Genomic DNA, 22,546 nt, shown 5'->3' with positions numbered 1-22,546 from the left:
GGGGGGGGGGGGGGGGGGGGGGGGGGGGGGGGGGGGGGGGGGGGGGGGGGGGGGGGGTTGAATATGTTTTGATGGATTTTGACGTTTCGTATGAGGGTGAATAGATTGAGAGCAGGGACGACTTGGAATGACTGGGAGGCATGTATCAGCCTCAGCGTTGGGCATTGTCCGTGCTTGGTAATCGGCTTAATGGGCAGGTGTATTGTCGAAGGACTGATGCCTTAAAGAAGGTATGCTATTGAATTGTCTTGCTGGGTTTGAAATAGATCAGGAGTGCTTTAGGACGGAATGTTTATATTGCAAGGCAGCTATAGCTGGACTTTAGCCTGGTGGACGAAAGTCTGGCCTTGACGAGGGATAAGCCAAGGATTCAGGAATAACATGTAGTGTTATGAGGGGGGGTTTGAAGCTTTAAGAGCAAGATCCATGGTTGTTTTCCTCTTAATAGAACAATGATTTGACTTTCTGCATCCATGGATGGTTTAAGAGGGCGGTACTGCTTGCCGCCTCGTACTTGGGTCTGTGCCTTATCTACACCAGAGAGTTATGGAGCCATTTCTTCGAAGATATGGATGCTTTGTGTAGTTTCGGGCAGGATACTCAGGGACTCAGGGAGATAGAGGGCGCCGATATGTTGAAGGGTTGTTAGGAAGAAAGGGAGGCTAGGAAATTATGATGTCTGAGATGCAATCAATAATTGAGAGGCATATAGCTTGCTGAGCTGCTATAACCTGTCGTCACACAGCCACATACTGCGCGATTGCCTTTGACGATAATGAGGTTGCTACGAGCTGTTATTTGAATAGACTGTATTCCTGTATTAGCGTAGTCGCAAATATGGTTCCGGATGATCATGGGAATCTCGGCCGGCTTGGGTCAAGGGTATTTAAGGAGCCGCCTCCATTGGGGAATCGTCGCAGAGCAGAATGTGAAGCTTATGCGTGAGAGTGAGATGCTCAACATCATGGCCGGTCCTCAAGAAAGCTTGGTATGAAAAGGTTGAAGGCGCTGTATGCGAGTTAGTAAGCTGGGTAGTTTGGCGGCAGGCTTGTGATGTTTTGGGTTAGAATGTGTAGAAAATATAAATGAAGAGGGGCAATGAAGGTGAACGGCCGTTTCCCTTGCCTCATGTTGACATGGGGTAAGTAGAGATTAGGGCCCTTATGTGCTAGGCGCTTTTCAATAATTACCGTTGAAACTTGTAAAAGCATCTGTCAACAACCAAATTGGTGCTGTGGATTTTACTAAAGCTTCTTCATGCTTTATATACACGTGAAGAGGTGCATGCTGAGTAAGAAGAACCTCCTCTACTATGTTTCTGGTGTGTTGTCCGACTTACCTCGTTCCTCTGCGCTGGCATTCCGGACTGGCTGTGACCCGGGTTGGAATGTTGTTTTCAAGCCGACCTTATGCATAAAGGAGAGAGACGTTGCTACTTCTATGTCGAAGCATATACATATTATGGCAAATGGTGATTATTTCGCCCGGCTGCAACAATGTAGGTTTCCATGCAAGGTTGGCTTGAATCAATGTGTGAAATATCTCAATCCCTATACTCTAAGTCCTGAGTTGTGCCTTTGAAGGACTTGCCATTTCGAGCTCCTTGACACCATGGGGATAGATAAGCAACGGAGTGCGCCAGATGACGGACGTGGATGGAGACGTGCTCAAGTATACTTTGGGCAGCATGTAAGGTGGTGGAGGACTGCTTCGTCAGAGGCGACATAGCCCACGTCAACACTTTGGTCTTTCCAACTTTTTCCAGATTCTGGATAACCAACCCGAAAGTGCATTGGCCTGCGTTGCCTCAGACTTGTGGTGGTATGCTGCTATCATACATTTCGTGGATGATTGAAATCTGGGATGTGCCCCTCCTCAAGTTGCAGGAAGGCCTTCAGCATGCAACAGGACGAGTGAAATTCGGAGATCTTGATCCGCCTGAGTATAAATTAGTAAAGACATCTTCCTTGTTAATGATAGTCTTCCACAAGAAAATCAAACTCTCTGAGTCTGTGTGAAGTTAACGATTCGGCTTCTACTTGCCTGGCTCAGTGTGAGGTGAAACCGTAGGCTGTTCAAAACGACCATTCTGTTATTTGTAGCAGAAAAGAGCCGTGATCATATTCCGGATATTTCACCTTAAATACTCTGCAGATAGGGGGGCGGCCTGCTAGCAAAGTGGATGGAAGCCCTTACCTTCAGAGTTGAGATGTGGAAGCCCACCAAAGCGAACGATATCAATATAACATAATGGTGACGCTTGTACTGCTGGAATGAGAGATGGGCTTTCAATACCCAATGTTGTCTGTAGACAGCATAAGTTCTGAGTAGACCCCTTTTTATCGTTGATCACATTCTATGAACATACCTATAGCACAATGTATTGAAATGCCTTGAAGCCATCATGTTTTCAATTTTTCTGCGCCTGTTGCTCACCTGACCCAAAAGAACGATGGTACTAGGGCATCCAAGTACAGCATGCCAAGGCATGTAGGGATGATGTTATGGCGGATTTGCGCAGATGGTCAAGTCATCATTAGAAGGACGTCTGACTATCATGGCCAGAATACCATGGGAACGCGTCAGATGAGTGACAACAGTTTTGGCGGAAATTTGGACATCAGTGCGATCTGAAAGCATACCGATCTTTGCGTCCGCATCTCCGTGGGAATGAACTTGGGGCTTTTGTAACCGCAACTTCCAGCAGCAACCCTCCCAGACAATTGTTGTCTAAAAGGTTGCCAGTAATTGCTGCGAGTAATCTATCTGGAGGGATGTAAGGCCCTGGATACCTTCGTAAGGGGTTGACTCGTCGAAGAACAAAACAATACAAGTCGATCTAGGGTAGACTCAGAACTCTTGTTTGAAGGAATAGCTGATGCAAGACGCGCGCACAATAAGGATGACGGCGATGTGCAATTTGCTTCCGGCATTCGCGCGCACATTCGAACAGCAGAAACAAAGCCGCCTAGCAGCGAGTGCTGAACCTCAAGTCGATAGCTATTTTCTAGCTGATACTTAGCCATCCCCAATCCCTAATTCCCGTCCTCGACATATCATGTCTGGTAAGGCTCTCGTTTCAAAATCTGCTTTTATTCTTCTTCCAAGGCCCCTGTCACTTCCGATGAAAGAGTGTGTCATTTCTAAATGTGACCGAGACTCTTCCTCCCAGCAGCGTTGTGTCGACACACTCGGCCACAATAAGTCGCCCGTATCATTCATCACTAGAATTGTCAGCTTCCCAAAGACACAAACATCGAAACAGTAAGTAAGGTCAATATGGAAAATTTGCAACGCAGTGGGCGCGCGTGAATCTGTACGCGTGGCCGAGATACAGTTGGAGGAGCCTCTCGCGTTGCAATGGACGTTGTTGCCCAAGTTTGTGACCCCGTAGACGGCAGTCTTGCAGAACTCATCGCAGGTTCTGCCGTTTGCATGCACAGCGCAGCAGTGGCTTCCATCCGGCCAGTGGCACTGGCAGTAACCGCATGCTTCGACAGTGGCTATGACGAGGGCCAAGATGGAAACAATGGAGGTGAATTTGAACATTGTGCGCAGGTTTATGAGACTATCAAAAATGAAGTCGTAGCGGGAGTGACAGAGATCCAGTTGACGATGGAGGTAGAGGTAAGAACAGAAGTAGGCAATGATCGATAGAGATAGGGACAGAGACATAAGTAGAAGATCATTGTTTAGCACTTCATATACAGTTCCTCTTTGGTGCTGTTTCAGATATAAGGAGTACAACAGGAAGCCTCAGTCACTCAATTTCAGCTGTGGAAGAGTCATGATCCTGAAATGGGTTTCTAGGACGTCGGTTTGATGAACGCGAGCTGCTCGCATCAGAGTCTGCCACCGCTACATTTCGGCAAATTTGAGCCGTACCAGCAAGGTATGGGCAGGATCGCACCAGAGGCGGTGGGTAATAATACAATAGACTTTATGAACATTTCCGTGTTCACTCATGGTTTCAGTCAGAATGAGTTTTGGGGTCACAATGGTAATTGCTCTGATCTTTTGGCCCTGCCCAACACTGCCAACGACCGAGTCACTTTTGTGTGTGCCCATCAATACCGGACGCGAAATCGGTATAAGGGAACTTTCGCTAATCAGCTGTAGCCTCAGATCCCTACGCGGATTGGCGCGAGCAGAAGCTACCTGAATTTGAGGTCATTCTGACAGACTAAGGTGAGGGTAGCCCGCGGGAGGGCATGCGGTAGGGCTAACTGGAGCTACGCGCCGGTGGTTGCGCTGAGTGATGGGTCAGCTTGCAAGGGCTGGTCACGAAGATGACGAAAATGATGACTCCGACAACTATGATACGTTGTAGCAGGAGATGAAGAACAAAGTTGAATAATGTTGGTGGGCATGAAGGTATCTCGGTGACAATCCATGGTATCGACCGTACCGTGGAAGAACGTGTTGAGGCAGATGGGAGAAGTCATGAGTTTCTCTTCGGATGACATTAATAAATCTATTAAATCTCTGTTGACTTCCTTTCTTCCTTGGTAATAACGTGATAGGAACTGGACGGATAATGAAGCATCTTCCAATGCCTAGTCATTGTTTCCAGTTGCAACGCCCCAGAAGTAGGCCGCCCACGCTCCAAGGATCAACAAAACCAATCCACCAAAGCAGACCTTGGAAATCAACTTATTGCGGGCCCCGTTCTCCTCGTGGAATGCCCTCTTCCTCTCATTCCAAAGGTCGCCGTTAGCGATGCGTTGCTTCCTTGTCCATTGCAGGTTGCCCAGATCAACGGACCACCACGAAAGTCCAATCAACGCGATAGCCACCAACACTGATGCAGCCGCAAGAATAACGTAAACAATGACGACATGTTCGTAGCTGTCATTGTCGGCATCCTGAATGGCGCCGGTGATGATACGGACGATAATGTTCATGCTGAACTCCGATTAGTCTGTGCTACAGTAAGAGTAAATAGAGGCGAACTTACGCATTGTTCATGGCAATCTTGACGGCGTAAGCTGAGCCAAAGACGGACTGGTGCCACATGGACGTGCGAATACTGTCAATGATAGGAGTGGGACCGAAGGTAGATGAGATGGCGTAGATGCCGAACGCAGCGGCAGTTCCGGCCTTCTCGGAAGCCCAGTTGACAAGTGCCATAGCCAGGAAAACACCAGTTCCGCAAATAGCGACTGTAACATGTTAGAATTATGACGTAACCAACGCAGGTAAGGTCTACTCACGCAGAGTGATACGGTTGCCCAGCAAGTCGATGAAGGCACCAATACATGGGACGAGGAAGAAGCCTGCGTACTGCAGGGTAGCAGAGTACCAGCCGGCAGTGATGGCGTCAGTCTTGAATCGCTTCTCAGCCAACTCAGTCGCGTTCTGGGTGAAGACGACTGCGGCACTCGTCTGGAACAGAGAAAAGGCCATGATCGCCCAGAAGACCCAGGGAAGCTCGAGGACTTTCTTGGGTTGAAATTTCTTCGACTTCTCCGTCAATTTTTCGCCGGTAGCCGGGTCCTTCATATTGCCGAACTTCTGGTGGGCGACGCTGTTGAATTTGTAGAAGCCGACCGTCATCACGTTAGTGAAGATGTTCATGAAGACGGCAACCCAAAAGACCCAAGCGAAGTTGCCGGTGTTCTTAGCAATCACGTTTGCTGAAGACTTGCCGACGAAGCCGCCAATCTTCTTGATTCCGAGTTCGAGTCCGAGGGTCGATGCAAAGCCGTTGTTAGGCGAGAACCAGGAGCTGAAGACCTTGTACTGGGCGACTTGGGTAGCGATGTCGCCGAGGGCAAGGATGACACGTCCGCCGATCATGAGCTTGAAGGAGCGGATCTGAGCCGCGGCAGCGACAAGGATGGAGCCGATGGAGTAGATGATGTTACCTAAAGCTGTCAGTAACGAGTCTCAACACACTCTGGGTATGCCAACTTGTACTCACCATACAGCATGGCACCGGCTCCACCGATTCTGTCGGTGACAATACCACTCGTGAGAATGAGAAGGGTGACCATGAAGTCCTCACTGGCCTCAAGAAGGGAGAACTGCTTGTTGTTGATGTCAAGCTCCTTCTTGAGGGTAGACTTCAACGCGCCGGTAATGCCGGAACTCCATGATGAACCGAAGCTGATGCATGAAATCATAATGACCGCGATGAGCTTCCAGTACATTGGGGGTTGCGGCTTGTTGCTTTCCAGCGACGTGGCAGGGGAGAGCTCAGGGAGGTCGTTGACAGCTTCGGTGGGCTGCTTCTCCCGACGAGACTCGACGTCTGAGCGTGACTCCATGCTGTCAGATGTTCCGATTGCTCGGTAGCTGGCAGGAATGTCAATTGAGGAAGGAGATGCACGAGGAGAACTCGAAATCAGCCTGAGAGCTGACGTTGAAGAAGTTCATATATCCGCGCGCATCGTCAGTTGGAAACGACTATTCCGTAAAAGTGGGAGCCGGGATCGGTTGGGAGGATTTGCTCACTGTGAGAAAACGCAAAAGGAGCCCAAAAGGGGTCTAGAAAACGGGGGTTTTCGCGCAGGATTTTTCTTTCCCCAGTCAAGGTTTTGCGCTCGCTAGCGCGCCAAGTCCAACGATGGGCTCGGAGATGCATCTGATAAGATTAAAAAGGCAACGGACCCCTTTACGAGTCAGGGATATGCCGGACTAGAACCAATCCCTTCACACAAATGCTCTGGCCACAATCCACAGCGGGGGCCATCCGAAGTGGAGTTCCACGCGTGCTCAGAGTCTGGCACGCGGCTTCGCGATGCCGCTCCTTGCTTACTCGGTGACAACTTCGGCCGGGAAGCGGCCATTGTGGTGTCAAAAGAGCTTAAAAGGAGGACCCTTTCGGAGTACGAGTCCAGCTGGGCGGTTCTGCGCAGTGAGCCGAGTGGGATATCACGCTAATTTTGACGCTACGCGCTTTCTCCCATGTGAGAAAAATCGTTTCCTTGTTCATATGGTCCGCTGGGGTACCATCCGATTGCGGCAAGGCGAATTTCGTGGCAACTTGATCGTCTTCTTCCGGGAAGGCGTTGATCTTATCATGTCATCTGTGACTAAATCCTAGTGAGTATGGAATACCTGGCCGCTTCTCACCCCCCTGCTGCCATCTGGTTGGATGTCTGTCGATGCTTTGACGAACTCCTCATACATAACACCCTCAAAAAAGGACTCGCCGACCAGGATGTATCCGTCCTCTACCGGTCTCAACACGAAAGGGACATCCGCCGCTGCCAAATCTTCTGATCACATCCTATCCAGGCCAAGGCCGATCCATCCGTCGTGGGTGGAAAAGGCTGCTCCTCTGTGGACCATGTCGTGAAGCCTATTTTGAATAGTGTTCCAGTGCTTGATCGTTTCCTCAACAGAGCTGAAGTCGTCGCCCGACACGCTCGAAGCCGTTTGACCTTTTCCCGCATCCAACTGACTCTGGAATACGGTTCCGTAACTATTCGGTGCGCTTCCGAGACTGTCGGAAACCTTGTCGCCGGTAAGGGTACGCCAAATTGCTCCAAGGCCGTTTTTGGGGGTGATGGGACAAGTGCCATGGGTACTCAGACGCCATTCTTCCCTCCTCCTCATCATCTCCTTGCTTCTCAGCCTGCTCAGCCCGACCACGTTCTCCAGTCGCAGACACCCCGGCCCTGAAGTACACCCTCGGAATTGGGTGCGAGTTCACACGCTAGCTGGTGTAGTGTGGGTTCTCGCGCCAAGCCATGTCCCACTCTTGACGACGTCAATTTTCAGCCCTATAATAGACAGTACCTCCTTCCGTTGCTTTGAATGTGACGCTGGAGGCGATCCAAAAGACGCATCGTATGTCAAGCCTCGCGGATTCAGTTATTAGACCAACTGCTCCGGTTGAAGAGCTGGCCCACAAGCATGCCCAAAATCTCTCGTCCGCGCAGAATTGACGTTGGGCCCCCAATTAAACCGGAGTATGCGGAATATTTGCGTTGAGATGCTTTTGTCTGACTTATGCACAAGAGCCTGGCACCACTCGAGAAGAAGGCGCCTGTCGGTAAAGAAGCCAATCATGATACGGTCGAGCAACCGCCGCGGGCTCACCACAATGCCTTGCACAGCGTGGTAAAACGAGTCTGATCATCCTCAATGGCAATGCCAACAAGGCTGTGGAATGACCATCCAGTCTCGAGGCTTGCATATCTTGTGTCCAACGCTTCCCTAGACCTGACCTAGTAACAGCCATTCTAGGTTGAAATCGCCATCATCGTCTTCCTCTTCCACCTCCCGCTCAGCTCTCTTGATTGAGTCCCAGTTCTCCGGCCGATATCCAGATCCTTTCCTCTGTGCGGTGTATTCGTCCGCCGTCGCATGTATACCGCCCTCATCCTCTTCGGCCGCCTTCACCCATCCCCAGAAGTTTGTCTCAGACATGCCTGTCTTGTCTTCATTCTCAGTACCTCTCATGCTTTGATACTCACCGTAGTTCTCCTCGTCCTCCGAGACCTCTCCGACCTCGATCACAAATCGTCCGCCTGTCGCTGGTCCATACCCGTAGGGGAAGTACTTTGAAGCCTTCGCCAACACCGCTTGCTTTGCTCTTTGTCTCTCGCCTGCGTACGCAGAGTCCAAACCCTCATTAACGTTGATCCTGTTACTGGTCGCATAGACCCTAGGCTTCCACTGGTATGGGTCCATCGGCAAATTCTGAAAGTGCGCGGCGTTGTCAGCGCCCCAGTCCAGGTGCAGCACATAGACGGGAATGATTTGTGCTGGGTCAAATACGATGTATTCAAGCTCACGGTTCGCCACGTGTGAATCAGCACCCTCGTATGGCTCCGACTGCGTGCGCCAGTTGTCCCCGTGAAACATCTGTCGCGCGCGACCCATGATGGTGGCGCACACAATCAGCTTGAGGCCGAAGTACTCGGTCGGCGATGTCGGCCGCGCCCAGGAATCCGTGTAGCTCAAGGAAAAGTCGGCGCTGGGCGAACTGTAGATGCCGCGACCGTAGGTGGACCCACAACGAACTTCGTGCAGATTTCCATCGTTTCCTCCTTTGTCGCCCTTTGGCACGCGCGAGCCCGGCTTGAGGAAGCCATGGCGGACGATCGAGGGCACGAAGTGGCGCTGCGTGCCGTGAAACGTCATGCATGGACGAATGAAATGCTCAAGCTTATCCTCGAGACGGGTGTGCTTCGCGCAGCACTTCGGAAGGCTTTTGCGGTGGCGGAGGAGCTTTTCGCGCAACCGAGCTCGGCAAGTATCGAAGCGGGCAGCTAGATCGCGCCGGATGACACACTCGGCGTGAAGAACTCGGTAACACGAGGGAATCGTCTCGCAGATCTCCCTAGCAGACCTGCCCAGGTACTCCAAGGCGATCTCGTTGGTAGTAGTCGCCTGGACAGCCTTCTTCTGAAATTGGTCCGAAGGTATGCGTTGCTTTTCGTCGGCTTTTTGGTTGGCTCGGTTTCGTACCGCCCTCACCAGGGCATCCGTCTCATGGGCCATCTTAAAGACAACCTTGGTCGCCTCAAAGATTCCGTACGTGCTATTTTCCCTATCAAGCCATTTCTCGACGCAATTTGTCTCGGCCGCCTCCTCGATCACGCAGCGAAGGGTAGCACGGAGGCCATCTATGTCCTTGCGCGAGAGTGCGAGGTTGATGAGGTCAAAGGAGGGTGCCGTGACAGGATAGTGAACACCAGCTGTGACCTGAAGTATGAGCTCTTCGTGCGTAAAGCAGAGTACGTCGTCCATCGGTGAGGATAATCGGTGGTCGTCGTTCAGGAAGCTGGCGTCGATGAGGGCGTCTGTTTCTTCATCACGAAGGAGAGCCAGCTGAACGATATCTTCTTCAGAGAATTCGAGATCAGCCATCCTGATTTCACTGGCGTGGCCTCAATGCACACGGTGCGAACAGTTGGTCGGTGAGGGAGGGGATGAAGGCGTTTATGAATTCCCCCAGCTAGCGCAGCGCTAGCTGTTCAAGGAAATAGTTGTCGAAGACGATCGATGGGGTGAGCTCGATTGAAACAATGCCAGTGCATTTTCTTTCACCAAAAATGCCAAATACGTCGCTGTCGATGGTCAATTCTGGAACGATCTTTCTGCGGTAGGCGGCAACGGTACGTATTGGTGTAGCTCTTGGAGACTGGCTTGTTCAGGAATTCTAGAATGCAGCTAGAAAATGATGTGTCAAGTCCCTGAACATTCTTCGACGAAGTTTGTCATGCTCTAAATTTCGGGATGGTAGACTTATACGCCTGTTTGAGTAGTCGCGGCTGTCAATATGTGATTGATGTGATTCATCTGAGGCCTCGTAGGGATAGCTAGATTTCACTAGTTGTCGAAATCGTGCGCAGTAGTGCTGCTCCAAAGTGTATCTAGTCTATGACTCTTCGGCAATAAAATGCCTGTGCTCACGTTTAATGCTTGAATTCGAGGTTATTCGAAAGGTGTTTCAAGTTAGTAACGTGCTAGAAAGGTCTAGCGCACAAGGACTGCCTATCTTCGGTGAGCCCAAAATGGTCTAGGTCAATCCTCCACTAACTAAATTCAGAGTAAGACAACTATATTGAATATCGGACTTTGTACAGAGTATATTTGTCGGATTAACATACGCTGATCACTAGAGCATTGGCTTCATTGCTTGAACGGCAATGAACCATTCCCATACCGATACAGATGCTTTTGATGTGACGAAGAGCTTCCAACACAAGGTCGCATCGTAGGTGGGTCGGGCGAGTTCTCGGCCCACAATCTTCGGCGGTAAGTGGAGATTGGATTGGGCCATTCCATCGGCTTCAGCCCGGATCAGGGTTGAGTAACCGCTTCTCAGGGGTTGAATATCAAGGTTATTGATTCAGTAAGGATGAATGAAAGTATCGGCGGATCAGAAGGTCAACAAATTCACAGAATGCAGCCCCTCCAACACCAAATTTGCATTAACTTTCTCCTCCGAACGATCGCCTATGATGAATTCAAGCGATGATGCTGCGTGTTATCGACTTGCATCATCTGCTCCCCAATCAACATCTTCGTCCGAAACTCGAAGCCAAATTTTGTACGGGAATGTGTCGTAGTGTGTAGTTCCCTCGACTTGAACATGAGAAGACATTTCAGTGCGGACTTCATGTAGGTAAGGGCGGCAGCTATTTTCAGGTTATAGCTTGAAATCCGGAGGAGCTTACTGCTTGGAAGCCCGAACACCATGAATGTCTGGAATTCTAATACCATGTCACTTTTCGCAAGGTAGACGCAGAAAGCGAACCCTGAGCATCCGGTTCGGAAGACGATCCAGATTCGTCTTCTAAAGCCTAGCTGCAGATCCACAGCCTGCAGACTCAGCAGCTACCAACACCAGTAGATGCGCCCGGGGAACCCTCAGAGTATCATCCAGGCAAGCAGTCCAGTGGGCTGATTTCTTGGCATTGAATGCGAAATTTTAACAACTCACCGATGATATACTAGGGTAGGTAGGGTTTGCGTCTTCGTATAAAAACCTGGGCTCCCTCACGAGTCCTAATGTTTTGGTGGCCATCGCGATTCTTCCACGTGGTCTGACTTTACCGGGATCCCCTCTCAATTCGCACATCTCGTCGGGAGCCAGAGCGGGAGTCACAATGCTGTCCAGTGTTTGGGATTATATCATCGTCGGCGGTGGCCTCACCGGCTCGGTCATCTCAAGCCGGATGCTGGAATAAAATAGTTCCTTGAGTATCCTGCTCATCGAAGCCGGCGAAGATACTCGAGCTCGTACCGACATCTTATACACCAATGCCACCAACCTCCTGGGCGGGGAGCTTGATTGGCAGTACCCAACCGAACCAGTCGCAGCACTTAACAACCGCACTCTTGTCTTCAATCAAGGCAAGGGCCTGGGCGGCGGCGCTGCTATCAACTCTTGTAAGAGCACATCTTGACCTTCCCGAGTATCAATTAACGATCTTAGGTGGGTACACACGCGGGCCCCGAGTAGACTATGACGAGTGGGCTGGAATCGTCGGCGATGAGCGTTGGAGCTATGAAAACCAGTTGCCTTACATGAAAAAGGCCGAAGACTGGTTCAACACCAACAATGCCGCCCAACACGGAAATGATGGGCCTCTTCACGTGGCTTCCGTCTCCTCAACTGGCCGTGCATACCCTCTCCGTGATGTTGTTGCCAGTGGCTGGGACGAACTTGGAGTTCCTGAGCTACCAGACCTAGACAGCAATGCCGGCGACAACATCGGGCGCGCTGAGCTTACCGAGACTCGTCGCGATGGCATTCGTCAGCTGACCCCTGTGGTCTATCCTCTCGACGGTATCGAGGTTCTCACCGAGACGCTTGTTGAGAAGATTCTGCTTTCCAGTAGTGCGGACGACGGAGAGCTGCAAGCTACTGGCATCCAGCTTGCCAATGGCACCCAGATTTTCGCCAACAACGTTATATCAGCCGCTGGTGCCTATCGCTCTCCGCAACTCCTTATGTTGTCTGGTATTGGTGAAGCGGCAGCATTAGAGAACCACAACATCAGCGTGAGATTGGATCTCCCCGAGGTCGGGAGAAACCTGATTGACCACATGTCGTTCTACCAATATTGGAAGCTCAGAAGCCCGGAGAATGGTTACGCACTCGGATCCAGTAATCCAATTTTTAGCCAGCCCGAGTTCAGCGCGGGGTACCCTATTGATTGGGTGACATCAACGGGGGTGGATAAGACTGGTCTTGCTTCTGCCATCGAGAAGGATGAAGGAGTTACCCCAGACGCTGCATCTCACTCTCTGCTCAGCGCCAACCGCACCTTCCTCGAGAACTTCGTCATTTACCAGGCCTATAGTGCCTCCAATCCCTCTGTTCCGATGGACGGTTCGCATATCTACACCAACATTGTCTCCTTTCTGCCTACATCTCGCGGAACCGTCAGTCTTGCATCCGCTGATCCTGCAGATAGTCCCGTCATCAACCTCAACTATCTCGATACGGAGGTCGATCGTCATGTCTACCGAGAGGGCATCCGTCAGATGACGAAGTTGATGCTAGATACTGCCTTCGGCAACGAGTACATTGTTGGAGAAACTGCTCCTGACAACACCGAGCCAGTCTCGCTGGAAGACACTGACGAGTACCTTGACTCCCGTCTAGCCGCAAGCGGCGTCACTACATGGCATCCCCACGGAACTTGTGCGATGGGCAGTGTTGTCGACTCTGATTTCAAGGTTAAGGGCGTGAAGGGCCTGAGGGTTGTTGATGCTTCTGTCTTACCCGTCCCCATTGCGGCTCATTTGATGGCACCTTTGTACGCCATGGCGGAGCAGGCTGCTTCTATCATTACTAGCAATTAACGAGAGACACGAGAAGAAGTTAGCATCATCCGAGACGGATGTAATAGTATTCAATCAGTGTCAAAGCAGAATTCCAAACTTAAGAATTGAGAAACTATCATTGGCGTCAAAAACATTAGAAAATAGCGCGACGTCTTCTACGCTTCTCCTGCGTAGCCTCGAACTCCTCCTTGATCTGGTCCAAGAGACCGTCAACTGTCAAAACATCAACGGCGACACCAGCAACACCCTTGGCAACCATGATAGCCTTGTCAAACGCCGCTCTACTACCAGCAGCAACCTCAAAAGCCGCAGTGTGGGGACCACCATCAGGCACACTGCCGTTCTCGTTGGTAATGCCGAAGAACGGGCTGATGCTAGGGAAATCATGGCTCAAGTTTCCCTGGTCGGTACTTCCACTGGGCTCACGCAACTTGTCGACTTCAGCATCAGGAACCTCGCCGCCAAGCTCAGTGAAGTACTTAGAATACGAGCTGGCCAAGAGGTCGTTGCTAACCATGTTGTCGTAGCCGTACGGCCTCATGGTCAGATTCAGCTCGGCACCAGTCGCAAGAGCACCGGCCTCGAAGCACTTCATCACTCGATCAGTCCACTCTTCCAGAGCGACGTTGTCCGCGGAGCGGATCTGGAAAGAGGCTTCGGCGAGAGCGGGAATGACATTGATGCGAGAGCCAGCAGAGCTGATGATGCCGTGGATCTTGTCGGTGGACCGCGTCTGCTGGCGGAGAAGGGCAATGGCGTTGTTCGCGACAATGAGGGCGTCTTGGGCGTTGATACCCTCCCAAGGGGAGGCAGCCGCGTGAGCCTCCTTGCCATAGTACTCAACTTCGAAACGGTCGGTGGAAGTGGTGATCATGTAAGGAGAGTCGCCGCCGTTGGTCGGGTGAGTAATGAGGGAAATGTCGATGTTGTGATCAGTGAAGGCACCAGCTTCGTGAAGCTTGACCTTGCCGCCGAGACCTGAAAACTGTCAGCTTCCATCCAGATTCAGACTTTCAAGGTGTATCTTACTTTCTTCGGCGGGAGTTCCGAACAGAATGACCTTTCCAGGGAGACTCTCAGCACGCATGATCTCAGCGGTGGCAAGCGCACCACCGACGGATGCCGTTGCGATCAGGTTGTGGCCGCACGCATGGCCGAGACCAGGAAGAGCGTCTAAGTGGAGAGTCAATATAATGTTCATGATCATTTTTCCAATTGAGTGCTCACTTACCATATTCGGCATTGAAGGACACGATAGGACCGTCTCCGTTTCCCTCGAAGACAGCTACGAAGGCAGTGCTGATGTTGTAAATGGACCTGGTCACGTTCCATCCCTCATGAGCCTCCATGAAATCGGTCAGGAGTTTATGTGCTTCCACCTCCTCGTATCCAAGCTCCGGATTGTCGTGGATCTCCTGGTTGATCGGCCACAGCTCATCGACAATGGAATCGACATAGTCGGAGATGGACTGAAAGTACGGGCTGATGTCGGGGCTCGAGCTGTTGGTCTGGCGGGGCAGGACAGCAGATGCTGCTGCCGAGCTCGCGCCAAGAGCCAAGATTAGCTTGCTTGAAAGACCTCTGATACCCATGTTGTCGAACTCGACGATGACGTCCTATGAGGTTTTGGAGTTTGAGCTTGACGGAAAGATTTCAGTACCAAGTCAACTACGGCAGACCGTAGCCTCTTTATACCGCAATTCCTACCCAGACTTGATGTCTAATCAATGAATGTCATGCTTATCTTCTTCTCCAACATACCGCCTGGGAAGACGTGCAATACCGCCGATGAGCGGATGACGAGCATCATGGCCCTCGTTCTGAAGTCTTGGCCCTCGTGGCCTTGAACCGCTCGTCGGCTCTTCATCGACCGTTTCAATTCGTTGTTTATCTCAGTGGTGGGTAGTGCGGGGAAATGTCAAATCCCTCTACCAGTCAAACGGCGACAGAAGTCTGTGTCGCGGTCCCGTCTACTTGAATGGATGGCCGCCAAGAAGAGCCCAGCCAGCGGTTTTGATGTTATCCCCACTCGCAACCGGGGCCGAGGGACTTGGCGGTAGAGATAGGTATTTATTCCCTCGCACCACTACCGCCGACATCTGGCCCGACATTCTTGGCTCCGGGAACTTGGTAGACGCCGACCGGAATACTCCATGCGAAAGAAAGAAAAAGCAGCCGATGTGGGTAGTTTGCCGTGGGCAAATCTCCCCACCATGCTCCTGTTCCCCTCCGCACCGCCATGGGGAAATGCTGGGGACGGGGTCGACCCTGGCGAGTAAGCTTAAAAAAAATAGCCGATCGTCTGTTCTTTTGCCGACGGGTTATCTGGAGTCTAAACGCAATTACTAAAACCAATAAGTCGGTCTTTGATTACACCATTGACGGCTCTCTCCAGCCACGCAATTCAATCAAGAACAGTAAAATTTCAACGGCTTGACATCATTGATTTATTCAGACGAGTGCAGCATTTAATGCACATAACGGAAACTGACAATCCCCTCCCCGCCGTGTCCAGCCTTTGAGCCCGAGATATGATTGTGGCTCACATTGCCAGCCCTTTCTTCCTCCTCGAACTTGGCATTCTGCTTCTTCAAATAATACTTGATAAACAACGCCGTGCCTGCACAGACCAAGCAAGCACCAGACATGACTCCGCCGCCAGCGTAGTATCGAGGCTTCTGGCTATCCGGAAACATGTAGCTGGTGTAGAAGTGTGCAACACCGGCAGCCATGAAGTTTACGATGGCAAGTGCAGCAGCACGCTTGGCTCGCGGACGAGGGAGAGACGCGGATAGCCAGCTAACACAGAGGTTGTAGGGTGCATATGAGCCAGCAGTCATGAGGAACATGGAGAAGTAGCGCCCACCAAGTGAGTCAACGAACATTGCCTGCTTTCAGTTAGCTCAACCTCTTCCACAGACTATAAACGGAAGCTGTGATATTTACATACCAAGATGTTACCGAGGAGTGCAAACACCATCGGGATTGCGATGTGGTACCCACGCTCATCCTTGTGCGCAGCGTGGAAAGAAACGCAGAGAGACACAATGAAGGCGAAGAAGTAAGGCGGCGAAGTGAGAAGAAGTGTTGTTGTGCGACCATAGCCAAGAGTTCCGACGATGGAAGGAAAGAAATTGTTGAATGATTGGGCTGTGATGAGAGCCATTTGTTGGATGATGAAAAGGTATAGCTTAGGGTCAATAAGGGCTTGCTTGAGACCCCAGAAAATGGACTCTGGGTCCTCATCAATGATGCCTGCGTTCTCTTTGCGAATTCGCCACTCCTGTTATTTTGGATTCAGTCAAGCCAAATAGGTTATGAGATAGCACATTGACTTACGGCGTACAACTGCTGGTCGCGAGAGATGAAGAGATGTTTGCTCTGCAGGGGGTAATCTGTGAGAAGAGGAAGCAGCAGCAGCGCAATGACTACGGTCATGGCGCCCTCAATGATGAACAGCCATTCCTGGGTCGCATTAGTACGGACGCGCCTTCTAGAAACTGCGAAAGGCTCACCCATGCGGGCTTTCCTGCTTTGCCTTCCATTCTCGAGATGATCCCAGCCGCAATAAGTCCAGAGAAAGCTGTCGCGACCATGTTGCCGCCATACAAGATCGCAATCCTCGGCGGCAGCTCTTTACGAGTATACCAGCATGACATCAGGACAAACACAGCCGGAAGGAATGGCGCCTCTACCAGTCCCAAAATGAAACGAACGGCGGCGAGCTCCGAGAAATTCTTCACGAATCCTTGGCTCATAGACAGAATGCCCCAGAGAGACGTGATGAGACAGATGTAAAGTGACGGTCGGACCTTTCCAATGATGAGGTTTGAGGGAACCTGAGTGATGCAGTCTGGAAGAAGTCAGTCTTGGAGGTCAAGAAGTGTTAGGTAAAAATGCCATACACCCAACGTAGAACATGAGAAGACAAGTGTTGTATTCGTTGTTGGTCATGTTCAGCGTATCCGTGATTCCTGCAATCTTCGCACTGGCAATGTTATTTCTGTCCCTAAGCAAGAAGTTAGTACCGATATTTTTGCTTCCAGCTCACCTTATTACTCACAGAATATTCAACAGGAACAAAATGAAGACGGTGGGCATCAGGGTTAGATCTAGCCGCCGCGTCAAGCTCCTATCCAACAGCCTCAGTTCGTCGCCGCCAAGGTGTTCCAACTCTCGCGGGAGCGGCAGCTCATCAGGCCGGAGAGCGCGACACTTCTCAGCGTGTTCGGCCTCGTACTTCTGTTCTTGAATCGCGTCTGCCATTTTGGTGGTCGGATTCGGGGTTGTATACAGCAAAGCCTGGTTCATCAGCTCCGTCTGAAAGACAAAACAAATTCACAGCCCCAGAGTATTTAACAGAGACCCAAACAGCCTGGGAAGATTCATAAAACTGACATGGATTGGGCGAGTTCCGGCGAGAACGCCGGTGGATTACATCGAACCGTGGGGGCTTCCCCATGTTGGGGCCCCGGATTCTTGGCTTGCGGGGAAAGAACGGGTCGCGGGTACTGAATCCCCTTGAAGTAGCCTCCCGGGGGAGTCCCCCGAGCATCGGTGAGAATGCCGATGGCTACATATCGGCAAGTTGATGACCAGATTTGGAGAAGTGATCGAATGATCTGCTTTTCCGTCCACACGGGACATTCTCTCGGAAAAGAGTCGATGAACTTAGCTTGTGGTGCGTCTGTTGAACTTACATCCATGGGAAGATGACGGCAGATGCGCGAGACTGCCGCAAGTTTGTGGTATCCATAGCATTACATATGGTATTGAAGCAACGAAGAGCCTCGAGAGGCTCTTCTAATGGTAGCTCAGGTGATGTTGGAATCAAGACGGTTTATTCGAGTCTGGCACTTCAGTCTTCTACTTAGATGCAGCCTCAAATGCCTTCTTGTTAACCGGAGTCAACGGCTCGCCAACGAAATCTCCGTTTGCCCCCACAACTTCAACGATATTCTTCATAGCATTCAGCTCAAAATTCATCCTTGTCGTCAAGGCTGCACCACCATTATGACATGTTAATGTCACATTATCCATGTCCGCAAGCACCTTTGAAACCTGCGGCTCGTGGTAGTGCACGTCCAGCGCGGCAGCTGACAACTTCCCACTCTGCAAAGCCTCAACAAGCGCATCTTCCTGTACTAGCTGCCCACGTGCCGTGTTGACAAGTCTTGCACCATCCTTCATCGCTGCAAAGGTCTCGCGATTGAACAGATCTTGGGTATGTGCGTTTAGCGGGGTATGCAACGTGACACAATCCGATACGGCCAATAGCTCATGTAAGTTGGAATGGAAAGTCGCTTCAAGCTCGTTTTCAACTTCAGGCGGCGATCGAACGACGTCAAAGTAGTGGATCTTCATCCCAAGCGCAGTGCGAGCCTTGTACGCGAGCTTCTTGCTGATGTTACCCAATCCCACGATACCGAGGACATGGTCTCGGGGATTCCACGAGATACTCCCAACCAGTTTATGCATGGCTGTGAACTGTTCTGGGTCACATGTCCTCGCTGCCCGCTGCGCTCGCCAGAAGTTGCGGAATACCGAGAGAATCATGAAGAGCGCCGTATCTGAGACGGCTTCGTCGCTGGCGCCGGCACCGTTGGCGTACCAGATACCCCGGCGGCCAAGCGCGTCGACGTCCGCCCAGTTGAACCCCGCACCGGCGGAAGCGAAGATACGTACTGACGGTGGCAGAAGGGGAATCAATTCGTCGTCCCACTGGCCCATCTCGCCGCCCGTTTGGAAGTGTGGACGGAAGATCGCTGAGAAATCTCCATACTTCTTCGACTTCAAGGCTTCGATGAAGGATGCCCGATCGGGTTCTTCGTTCGCCACGACATCGAACAGTTCTGTGAAGGTGTTCTTGTAGTAGTCGTGGTTGTACTTGATGTCCTCGCCAAGGCGGAGGACGACGGGTTTCTTCCCCGCCATGTTGGAGTATTTGGAGATGTTGGATACAGGGATTGAAATCGACGACAGTTGGGCTAAGCGCCGGGCCATAGACTTGGGTCTAAAGATGTGGCTGGTTAAGGAAGTGTCCAAACGAGAAATCGCTAACTTTAAGTGCTCATTTTATCCGCATATATTGCGTGCTTTGTGGATCGTTTTCACGCATGTTTAGGTGATGCTGTTGGTAGGTCGGCAGTTCCCCGCTCATGGACTGCTCCGCGTTGTTTCCATGCGGGAGGATGTGTCGGCGAGAAAGCCGATGTCTTTCACCCCCAACTTTCGGAAGTTGTCCGACTAAAATGGTCATCATATGAAATACGATGCCGCCGCAAACTGGTCGCCAAGTCGTAAACGAAACTGTTCAGACTGCAGACTGCTCTCTCCGTGACCGCCGGCCATGGCTGTGTCCATATTGGCTCCGACGTGACCCGAAGGCTGGCCCCAAGTCCGTGGCCTTTCACATCAGAGGTGACTGAATCCATGTTTTTGACGGACTCACTTCCTGCTCGCAGAAGCTTCGTAGATGGCGAGGTGACAAGAACCACACTGTGTCTATCAAGCTTGGTTATGATATCGCGAATTGAAACTTGAAGGATCTTTAATCCAAATCTGTCATGGCTCATCTACCGATTACTCAATTACATGTCCCTTTGTACGGGTATCCAAGTCCTATTACTATTTCTTGACATCTAAACGTCAACTTCGTTTTGTCATTCGAGTTGTAACATTAAACGTGTTCAACATCAAACTTCTCGTTCGGGACCTTCATTGTCTCAAGCACCGTGCTGGCACTGCGGGGTTCCAAGCTCTTCTTAACAGGGTTTGGAGCGGAGAACACCTCCTCCAACTCCTCAAGAGTACGGTGCTTGGTCTCGGGGAAGAAGAAAAAGATAAAGATGGCCTCGAGAATGTCCCTGAATTGTCACGTCAGCTACCTCTGTGTATGATTCACTCTTCAGGTATCGCTTACCAGAAGACGAAGACGAGATAAAAGTAGTATCCGATCTTCTCAAACGCGGGTCCAGAGCTATAAGCAAGGACAAGAGAGATGGCAGACGACGCGAAGTTGCCAACGGCAGTTCCCTTGGCGCGAGTGGTAGTCGTCAAGGTCTCTGCGATGTACATACTCTGCTGGGCTGTCCATCCGAGCGAGAAGACAACGCCGAAAAGGTACACGAAGGCAATGGTAGTGTTTGCAGCATTGGTGTTGTCCGGGTTGTCAACAGCCATCTTCGACGTTCCGGTCATAACAGCGAAAGTCATGCTGCAGAAGAGAATGCTGTAAATGAGCAAAGGGCGGCGGCCAACCCTGTCAGTCAGACGGGCACCGACAACACTGCCGAGAAGACCGAGAACACTGTTGACTGCGTTAAGAGCGAGGACCTTCTGCTCTTGGACGATGCCGGCCGTATTCATCATAGTTACGAGGTAGTAGCTGGAAAGTGAGTTTCCGGAGGCCTGCAGCTGTTAGTGAATGCGTCGGAAGAATGAGCCGAGCCGTAAGTACCTGTCCCATAATGGCCATGCCAATGACGCAAATCAATCTCCGGCGCGCAGAATGGGTATTCCAGAGTTCGTGGTAATCCCACCACTTCTTATCACTAGCCTCGCTCGAAATCTGCGCCATCATCTCCTTCATCTGCAGTTGTACAATCGGGTGCTCGGGATCATTCTCGCCGTGAAGCTTGGTAAGAATCTTGGCCGCTTCTTCATGTCGATCGTTGGCAACGAGCCACCTAGGCTATTTCCAACTGTCAGCAAAGTCATGGGGAAGAGAAGGCAGCGACTTACGCTCTCGGGTAGGAAGTAGACGAAGATGAGCACGATGCCGCTAGTGACCATCTGGATCCAGACGGGGATTCTCCATCCATCATCTCCTGGGATAAAGGAAGAACCATAGACAACCCATCCTGCAATGATTGATCCAACAGGCCTGTTGCTCGTCAGAATCTTGGCACTTGAAATGACGCAGTTCTTTGTCTGTACTTACCACATGCAATTGTACAAGCCAGTGAGCGTTCCTCGCCACTTGGGATGGGCCAGCTCGCTCACGTAGGTAGGGGCAGAAACGCAGCAGAAGGAGACACCGAAGCCCAGAATGAAACGTCCACCCAAGAAGTGAGGAATATCGTGGCTCGTCGCCCTAATATTCTTATTAGTAATGCAGATTTCCAGATGTTCAAATTCCAGAGTGTTGTCTTACTGCACCGCGGTGCCGACGATGATCAAAGCCGCACCCGTGAACATACCCCACCGGCGGCCAAAAAGATCGTTGACGGGTCCGGTAAAGAAGATGGCAGCTACAGAGCCGACGTTGTACCTAATTGCCCTCATCAGAAACCAAGCCCTTATATCCAGATTGCAAAGCATCGCTCACATCATGAAGACGATACCGGTGGATGAGCCCGAGGTTGTCATGTTGAAAGTTCGTTGGTACGAGGTCATGCCATTGAGACCACCTGGCACACGATTAGCGATCTACATCCCCTGCTACGTCCACATGTGAGGCCTGACATACCCATAAGCGATCCATCGTAACCATTGAGGGCACCACAGCAGTATGCGACGAAAAGAACACCATAGAGGGTGAACATTGACTTGGTCCACGGCGAATACTTGCTGTCGTCGACTTCGTGCGCGATCTCATGTGCGACAACCGCGGCGACCTCTGCGGGAGGCGCATCTTCTCTTACGTCGCTACTGGCGTGGTCATATTTCTCGCTATTTGTTGGCGCAGCCATGTTGGCAGGCAGGAGACGTAACTCGTCAGTCTCTCGTTAGTTCAAAAGGTAGATGAAAAGCTCAGAAGGGCGGACAGTCAAAAAGCCAGCCACCTCTCCAAGTTCTCGCAGGCGCACACCTCTTTTATAAGCTCGACTGCTTCATCCCAATGGCTCGCTTCTCCCACGTTCCCTTGGCTTGCAACCATGCCACCCAAGAAAAAGCCATGCAACGCCAACGCGTGAGGTGCCAAACCCACCGCGTATCCACATCCGTGGGTTCATCGAAACAGCTGAGCTATCCCCGCAATACCCCAGACCGCGCGATCCCCCGGCCGATCACATGAGGAGGTTGACGGCGTGTGGTGCTAGGGTGGGATGCGAAATCCGGGTTGTGTCCGGCATTGCACATCGGAGCGCAGCGAAGAGCCGCGGTAGGAAATTGAACCGGATCGCCGAGGCGCGTCGTGATTGGAGGGGTTAAAGGTGTCGAGCAGACGAACGACGGGTTGGTCCATGGCGTCGCTTGGCGATCCTTTGCCGATGGGGTGAGCGGTGCTGTCGGCTCCGGGTTCCCCGAGGGTACGCTCCCAATATGCCGCGGCATGGGCCAGTCG

General features: G+C 51.4%; 8 protein-coding genes across 8 annotated transcripts; 1 reads left to right on the top strand and 7 right to left on the bottom strand.

Annotated features, from left to right (window-relative positions):
• Nucleotides 1–3,233: 3,233 nt before the first annotated feature.
• GCG54_00012963 (uncharacterized protein) lies at nucleotides 3,234–3,461 on the bottom strand (the record flags this gene model as incomplete). The annotated part of the gene is made up of 1 exon (XM_045412827.1): nucleotides 3,234–3,461. The coding sequence occupies one exon, from the start codon at nucleotides 3,459–3,461 to the stop codon at nucleotides 3,234–3,236; it is 228 nt and encodes a 75-aa protein (XP_045268833.1).
• A 1,095-nt stretch (nucleotides 3,462–4,556) lies between these two features.
• Nucleotides 4,557–6,269, bottom strand: GCG54_00012962 (uncharacterized protein; the record flags this gene model as incomplete). Its single annotated transcript, XM_045412826.1, has 4 exons — nucleotides 4,557–4,905; nucleotides 4,958–5,162; nucleotides 5,214–5,867; nucleotides 5,924–6,269. 4 exons carry the CDS (start codon nucleotides 6,267–6,269, stop codon nucleotides 4,557–4,559), a joined length of 1,554 nt encoding a protein of 517 aa, XP_045268832.1.
• Nucleotides 6,270–8,166: 1,897 nt separating this feature from the next.
• Nucleotides 8,167–9,825, bottom strand: GCG54_00012961 (uncharacterized protein; the record flags this gene model as incomplete). Its single annotated transcript, XM_045412825.1, has 1 exon — nucleotides 8,167–9,825. One exon carries the CDS (start codon nucleotides 9,823–9,825, stop codon nucleotides 8,167–8,169), a length of 1,659 nt encoding a protein of 552 aa, XP_045268831.1.
• A 1,745-nt stretch (nucleotides 9,826–11,570) lies between these two features.
• GCG54_00012960 (Choline dehydrogenase) lies at nucleotides 11,571–13,275 on the top strand (the record flags this gene model as incomplete). The annotated part of the gene is made up of 3 exons (XM_045412824.1): nucleotides 11,571–11,624; nucleotides 11,763–11,853; nucleotides 11,900–13,275. 3 exons carry the CDS (start codon nucleotides 11,571–11,573, stop codon nucleotides 13,273–13,275), a joined length of 1,521 nt encoding a protein of 506 aa, XP_045268830.1.
• Nucleotides 13,276–13,390: 115 nt separating this feature from the next.
• Nucleotides 13,391–14,849, bottom strand: GCG54_00012959 (Peptidase M20 domain-containing protein 2; the record flags this gene model as incomplete). Its single annotated transcript, XM_045412823.1, has 3 exons — nucleotides 13,391–14,235; nucleotides 14,287–14,430; nucleotides 14,489–14,849. 3 exons carry the CDS (start codon nucleotides 14,847–14,849, stop codon nucleotides 13,391–13,393), a joined length of 1,350 nt encoding a protein of 449 aa, XP_045268829.1.
• An 876-nt stretch (nucleotides 14,850–15,725) lies between these two features.
• Nucleotides 15,726–17,523, bottom strand: GCG54_00012958 (putative tartrate transporter; the record flags this gene model as incomplete). The annotated part of the gene is made up of 6 exons (XM_045412822.1): nucleotides 15,726–16,145; nucleotides 16,208–16,540; nucleotides 16,597–16,722; nucleotides 16,773–17,110; nucleotides 17,163–17,266; nucleotides 17,321–17,523. 6 exons carry the CDS (start codon nucleotides 17,521–17,523, stop codon nucleotides 15,726–15,728), a joined length of 1,524 nt encoding a protein of 507 aa, XP_045268828.1.
• A 600-nt stretch (nucleotides 17,524–18,123) lies between these two features.
• On the bottom strand, nucleotides 18,124–19,191 carry GCG54_00012957 (putative 2-hydroxyacid dehydrogenase UNK4.10; the record flags this gene model as incomplete). Its single annotated transcript, XM_045412821.1, has 1 exon — nucleotides 18,124–19,191. One exon carries the CDS (start codon nucleotides 19,189–19,191, stop codon nucleotides 18,124–18,126), a length of 1,068 nt encoding a protein of 355 aa, XP_045268827.1.
• A 745-nt stretch (nucleotides 19,192–19,936) lies between these two features.
• On the bottom strand, nucleotides 19,937–21,950 carry GCG54_00012956 (Lactose permease; the record flags this gene model as incomplete). The annotated part of the gene is made up of 8 exons (XM_045412820.1): nucleotides 19,937–20,123; nucleotides 20,180–20,667; nucleotides 20,717–20,950; nucleotides 21,001–21,142; nucleotides 21,200–21,352; nucleotides 21,413–21,556; nucleotides 21,587–21,668; nucleotides 21,728–21,950. 8 exons carry the CDS (start codon nucleotides 21,948–21,950, stop codon nucleotides 19,937–19,939), a joined length of 1,653 nt encoding a protein of 550 aa, XP_045268826.1.
• Nucleotides 21,951–22,546: the final 596 nt, after the last annotated feature.

This window comes from Colletotrichum gloeosporioides (assembly GCF_011800055.1).
Source record: "Colletotrichum gloeosporioides strain Lc1 chromosome Unknown consensus_16, whole genome shotgun sequence".
Classification (NCBI taxonomy): domain Eukaryota; kingdom Fungi; phylum Ascomycota; class Sordariomycetes; order Glomerellales; family Glomerellaceae; genus Colletotrichum; species Colletotrichum gloeosporioides.
The sequence above is the reverse complement of the archived record's forward strand: the minus strand, read 5'-3'. Positions and strand labels throughout refer to the sequence as shown.